The sequence below is a fragment of the Castor canadensis genome, chromosome 4, assembly GCF_047511655.1.
Source record: "Castor canadensis chromosome 4, mCasCan1.hap1v2, whole genome shotgun sequence".
NCBI lineage: Eukaryota > Metazoa > Chordata > Mammalia > Rodentia > Castoridae > Castor > Castor canadensis.
Genome location: NC_133389.1, coordinates 184,578,109 through 184,584,327, shown reverse-complemented (window position 1 = coordinate 184,584,327; position 6,219 = coordinate 184,578,109). Strand labels below are relative to the sequence as shown.

Here is a 6,219-nt window from a genome sequence, read left to right as displayed (position 1 = left end):
CCACCAAGGGAGAGAAGCCTGTACCCATTGCCACCTCCCAGGGTAGGAGCTCAGGTGTGCAGGGGAGGTGGAAGGCAGGGCAAGACTGCTGAGGCTGTCTGGGGCTGGGCCACTTGACAGCAGAGCTTTCTGGGGCAGGGAGATGAGGATGCTGATGCTTCTGGGGTCTGGCCACTTATGGTGTCTCTGGAGAGGTGCGTGCTGTGCCCCTTAGAGAAGCTCCCCTCCTGGAGCTGTTTGGAGTGAACCTTGGTATGCCGCCTGGCTGAACAGAGGAGGCTCTGTGACCTGTGCTCACACAGGCCCAGCCTGTAAGCACTCCAGGGCCCATGCTGGAAAAGCTGCGAAGTGTTTGCCAGGCACCCCAATGTGAGCTGCAACTTCCAGATAAAGTAGCCCACTAGTGGCACGTGTCCAGGAGAGCAGGGCTTCTTTGAGTGCCACGGTGTTAGCTTCCCAGCCATGGAGGCCGGGCCTTGCATGCCCGCACAGGGACAGAGTACCACTTGTGCAAGGTTGTGTTGGCCCTGCATGATTAAGGATTATGCAGGATCCTCTACGTGGGGGACAGATTGAACCATGAGAGCATCCCACCAGACAATGCTGGTCCCTACACTTCGGTCTCCTGGGCATCTGAGGCCACCTGGCAGGAACCAGAGCCTTCCTGGGGGTTGGAGGGTTCAATTCCATGCACTCAGAAGAGGTGTGCAGGAGAGGTGGAAGGCAGGGCAAGACCGCTGAGGCTGTCTGGCCCTCCATGTTCTGACTTCCTTCTATGCACCCTGAAGGGAACTTGGTCAAGGACAGACTAATGAGCCATGCTCAGTGGACATCCACACATGGCAGTCTTGGGGGCCATACCAAGGGTGCAACCCATGCTTGAGCCCTACCCCAAAGCCCAAGTTTTCACCCTCCTTTGCACAGCCATGGGTGCACACTCACATGCATGCTGGGGCTGCAGGAGGCATGGTCAGAGTTACAAGAGGGCTTGTCCTGCAGATCTCCCGCCTTTTATTCATACAAGGACTCCAAGAACACATGTCACTCACTGGTACTGAGTGGCAGGGGGCCTCACAGAGGAAGGATGTAGCAGGCTTGGCCACTGCCCTGACCAGTGACCAGTCCAGGCTGCCTCCTCCAGAGAAGCATGTGGAGCGATAAGAGTGCCACCGCTGGCTGCCACATGATCCAGTGCTGCTGTCCTGGCACCTGGACACTCACATCCCAGAGCCCAGGTCGGGTTCCTACTGCCCCAACCTGGGTAGCAGTAGCAGGGCTATCAGGGCCTGTGCCCATCGTGTCCAAGGACCAACTTCAGAGAACACCTGCCCCATGCCAGGGAACCTGACTAACCACCTGGGTCCACTGTGCTGGTGGACGCTGTACTGACAGCCAGCCTCCCTAACTCACTGACTAACAAAGCAAAGAAGCATTAAGCTGTTCCTGACCACGGCAGCTCAGCATCCCTCAGACCCTGGAGGGTTCCTTTTCCACAGTTCCCCACCCAGAGCCTGCCTGCAGCTGTGCCCAGGAGGGAAGTGGGGCCCTACAGTCACAGAAGGGCACAAGAATCCACGTGGGGTCCTGGCCCCTCCAGTGCCGTTGGGGGAAACTGAGCAGTAGCCCTCAGTTTCATAAGAAACTGTTTCATAAGACAGGGAGTCTTATGAAGGTGAGCATCTGGAAAAGCCCTTGGCTATCAATGGTACCCCAGCCCCCTGCAACTTGGCCAGGGCAGGAAGGGGATGGAGCACCCCCCTGACCTGCAGTGCTGGGTCTCACTGGCCCTGAGCCTTAGTATCACCAGCCACCCAGCATCCCTGTGGTCAGGTGACAGCGTCAGGCACTCCAAGCCCTGGCATATGTCACCTGTCTAGGTAGGACAGGGGCTAGGAGTGGCTACTCCCCAGAAGCGAGGTTCCTTGTGTAGACCTGGACCCTGCAAGGCTTGCCTCTGTGAGCTCGGGTGTGAGGGGGCAGCCCCCATCTGCAGCATCAGATGTTGGAGATGGTACTCCACCCTCAACAAAAGCATGGCAGCACAGAGCCTGGTGTGGCCATGCCAGCTGCCACTTGGTCTGTGCATCACACGGAGGAACCCCTCACGGTGGGTTTTCTGTGAAGATCACATCCACTGGAGCTCTATGGTGGCACGAGGGTGGGGTCCTAGCTTTGGAGCCCCTGCAGAGTGGAAGGTATCATGCATAAACTCAAAGGTCCTGTTGGAACCTGCATGGGGACACCCCAATGCCGTTGCAGGCTTCACAGAGGGCTGCAGGGTGGGCCTCGCTTTCTGACACCTGAAGCTGGTGGGGAGCCCCAGCGGGAGGCAGGAGAAGAAGGCACAGGCTCATTCGAGGCCCCAGATGGTGGGATTTCTGACAGCTGTCCCTCTGTGGGCCTCAGTGGGCTGCTTCTGCAGTGCTGCAGGAGCTGGGGGGAGTGGGTGGCAGCCAGACATGCCCCTGAGGTCCCTGAAACACATGGCTTTTGGGGACACTGGCTCCCAGCTGACCTGAGGACCTCATACAAAATTAAAAGCCAGAGAGGCAGGCAAGACCAGACCTAGGAGGCCAGGGCCCCACACACCCACCCAGCACACAGAGCCACTGTTCCCCTCCATCCTGCCCTGGGTCTCTGCAGGTCAAAGGGAATTAAATATCGCCTGTTTCTTGTGTTGGCAAAGTCAGTCCTTGGCCTTAGTCCTTGGGGCCGTGGGGCAGTTACCGCCACCGGGGCCTGGCCACTGTGAGGACCAGGGTAAGGAGGAAGAGCAGAAGGAAGGCGCGGGGCTGGGAGCAGCAGGCAGCTGAGGTCTTCTGTCCCTCCTGCTCTGACAGGCCAGGGAGGGCGTGGGTCAGGGGTGTCCGAGAGCTGGAGCTCTTCTTGCTGACCCTCCGGCCGCAGATGTCATCTGGACAGCCATCACCACTGCCTGAGCCACTGCCATCGTCACCTGGGGAAGACAGGAGGCTCCAGCAGGCCCATTTCTACCCAGGGATACTGAGTGCTAGGTGACCCCAATTTCCTCCTCCGGCGGGAGTCCAGGTCCAGCTGTGCTCTGGTCATAGCAGCCTAACCTGGAGTGAGCCTGGAGACTTGTATTCCCTGGGTCTGCCCCTCGATGTCCCACCTGATGGACTTCCTGCCAGGGCTTAATGGTACTGCTTTATGTCCACATCTCAAACAGCAGCAGCCACGCCCGGACAGTGCCAGTGAGAGCACAGGGCTAAGGCCCCCTGGGGCGGGGTTGTCTGCAGAGCCCCATGCCTGTCCTTTGCTGTCAGACCTGGCACAGATCCCATGGTTCTCAACACCTTCAAGACCCCCTCCCTGCCCCAGCCTGGCAGGCTCTCACTGGCGTCCTGGAAGTCCACATCGCTGCCACCATAGGCACCACGCAGCCGGTTGGTCATGATCTTCAGCTGCATAATCTGCTGCCGGATGGTCATGTCAGGCTTGGTGATGTCCACCTCCACCTCGGGGTTGTTGATCTGGTTGGCCAGGCCATCACCCATCACCTCAGGTAGGTACCTGGGGGCGAGAAATGACAGAGCCCCATGTCACTGTGCTGGCCCTTGTAAAAGACCCAGCTCTAGTAGGACTCATCCCTACCACCCCCAAAGTCCAAGATTCCCAGCCTGAGATACCCCAGTGTGAGCCAACGGCAGGCGCCACAGTGGAGTCCCTCAAATATAGTGCATGCCCTGGCAAGCTGGCCCAGTGGAGGGTGTGGTCCTGTCCCCAGCTCCGGGTAGGACTTGGCCAGTCAGGCACCTACCGGCCCTTGGCCATCCCATTCCAGCAGCGGTCATCACTGGCAGAGCTCATGGCCATCCCCTCACTGCACAGTGTCCCTGGGAGGCTGATCCAGAAGTCCTGGACGTCACGGAGCTGTGCCTTGGCCTCAGAGACCTGTCAGACAGCAGTCAGTCAGGCCACTGGGCAGCCTGGGACCAGACTGCCTGCCTTTCCTGTCCTCCCCACACATAGGTGTGACATGGCCAGAGGAATGGTTGAGGGTCACTCACCAGCTTCTCCAGTGTGCCTGTGGGTGGCTTCTCCTGCAGGGCCAGCTTGCCCCGGCGCCGCTTCTCCTCAGACCCAGTGCCCTGGGGATTGACCTTGGGGTTCCCACAGCCCTGGATGACCTGGAGAGACAGCACAGGGGTCCTGGAGGAGCAGCAGGGTTCTTCACTACCAGGTGGGGCCATATCCGGGATACCCCCTCCCGTGCTCACCATGCCCTCCGCCCAAACCTTGGCTGTGAGCGTGTCTTTGTTGTCCAGGAGGGCGTTGATGGCCTCTGCAAGCCACATGTGCACGCTGCCGATGACACTCTCTGCACCCGATGGGCCCCAGAACTTGTCGGTGATGAGCACCATGGAATCTGGCACAGTGTTAACACACACGTCACACGTCACACGTCATGTTAATGATGCGTACTCTTGACAGTGCCAGTCAAAGGCACAGATCAGCAGGGGGCGCCACACATTTCAGCTGGACCAGCATATTCTCATATGTGCAAGCCGTAGCACTCAGTGACACGGTACATACCTGTGTACACGTGTGTGCTCACGGGCAGAGGTTCGCATGAGCACACACAGGACACTTTGCAACAACTGTGAGCTTCGCTTATGCCTAAGTTAGCTCATGCAGGTGTAGACACATATGCACACGGTCCCCCCATGGGTCAGTCCACGTACGTGTTAGCTCACCTGAACTGGTACGCATGTACGTGGGTTTGCCTGTGCCAGCCAACATACACATTAGCTCCGTGTGTCTGCAGGTGTGGACCTCACCGTGTGTTATAAAGCTTACACATATCGCTAAGTTTTCTCAGTGGCTCACACCTGTCAGCACAGGTACACCAGCACAGGTGTACCAGCCCAGGGTGTCCACCTGTGACTTTCAGATGTTAGCATATAAGCATGCTGACCCAGCACACTACTCATTAGTGTGCATGCTGGCACATGCCACACACACCCATGCAAAGCAGGAAAACCATGTGCACACATGCTGGCCACTGTGTGCAGCACACGTACATGTCAGCTTGCACATGTGCCAGCTCCCACATTGGTGCACATAGGTGTTAGCTTATGCGTGTGCTGGCCCGCCATATGTCACACCTGTGTTGGCATGTGTGCATTTTGGGGCACTCGCTCAGTGGGGCAACACAAGGAACTCTGATCCCACAGTTCCCCTATGGTAACTGTTCCAAGTCACACACTACTTGGGACACTGAAGGGGAATCCCCTTCCCTCAATCCCACACCCGTATCCACACCCAGACCGGCTCTGCCCTCGCAGGCCCATAGGTTTGGCCCCTGAGCCAGGGATCACCTGCCTACCAGGACCCCCGTGGGGCGTTCCCAAGGACAGGCTGGGTACTCTGGGGGTGGGGCTCACCCAGAAGGTTCCTCCACTCGGCATCCAGGTCGGCCTGGTTGGCAAGGCAGCCCTTCAGCACGTTTTGGCAATAGTCGGGGCAAGGCCGGGCTCCGGGGACCCCCAGGCAGTGAGCACAGTAGACCAGCTTCATGACAGCCCGTGAGCACTCTGGACCCAGGGGCACCTGGGGAGTGAAGCCAGGCTGAGCCCACCTGGCAGCCTGTGTACCACGGCCCCCTGACCAATCCCTAAAGGAGCCCCAGTAAGGAAGAGGGCTCTGGATGAAAGTCAGAGGACACCTCTGCTCTGCCCCAACTCCCAGTCCTCTTTGGACCCCGCAGTCCTAGAGTCCGCTAGTGATCACTGTCACTCCCTAGCACAAGGGTCACTAACCCTCACTGGGAAGCCAGGATCTCTCCACCAGGCGATGAGGAAACTGGGGCCCAGGGTGTGGGGGCCCGGGGACCTGGCTGGAGGTGGGGTAACACATCCAGGGCCGTGCGAGTCTGTAGTCAGTGCCCACCACCCACCCACACAGCCTTCCCGAGGTGGGTCTGGGGTGTGCTGCCACAGAGAGGTGCGCTGTCTGCCAGGCCTCAGGAGCCCGTCTGTGCAAGCCTCAAGCACATCACCTTCTTCTATCTCCCGTCTCCTGATCCCCGCATCCGGACTCCACATCCAGCCCCAGGCCTACTGCCACCACCCCCCATCCTGCCCAGGACAGGACAGCCTGGCAGAGGATGGGACTGGACAGCAGGCTGCTAGCAGTTTATGCAGAGGGGTTGAAATGGGGTGGGGGGAGGCAAGGGCAGGAGACTCAGGGGAAAAG

The 6,219-nt window shown here is 59.0% G+C and overlaps 1 protein-coding gene across 1 annotated transcript in view; it reads right to left on the bottom strand.

The window, feature by feature from the left end:
• Nucleotides 1-988: 988 nt before the first annotated feature.
• Nucleotides 989-6,219, bottom strand: part of Gpc1 (glypican 1) — a 28,099-nt gene continuing 22,868 nt past the window's right edge. The window contains exons 4-9 of the mRNA XM_020174938.2: nt 5,409-5,574; nt 4,260-4,390; nt 4,032-4,151; nt 3,782-3,915; nt 3,359-3,534; nt 989-2,956 (exon numbers count right to left, since the gene is read on the bottom strand). Coding sequence (XP_020030527.1) covers nt 2,724-2,956; nt 3,359-3,534; nt 3,782-3,915; nt 4,032-4,151; nt 4,260-4,390; nt 5,409-5,574 — 960 coding nt within the window. The 3' untranslated portion in view covers nt 989-2,723. The remainder of the gene's footprint in view (nt 2,957-3,358; nt 3,535-3,781; nt 3,916-4,031; nt 4,152-4,259; nt 4,391-5,408; nt 5,575-6,219) is intronic.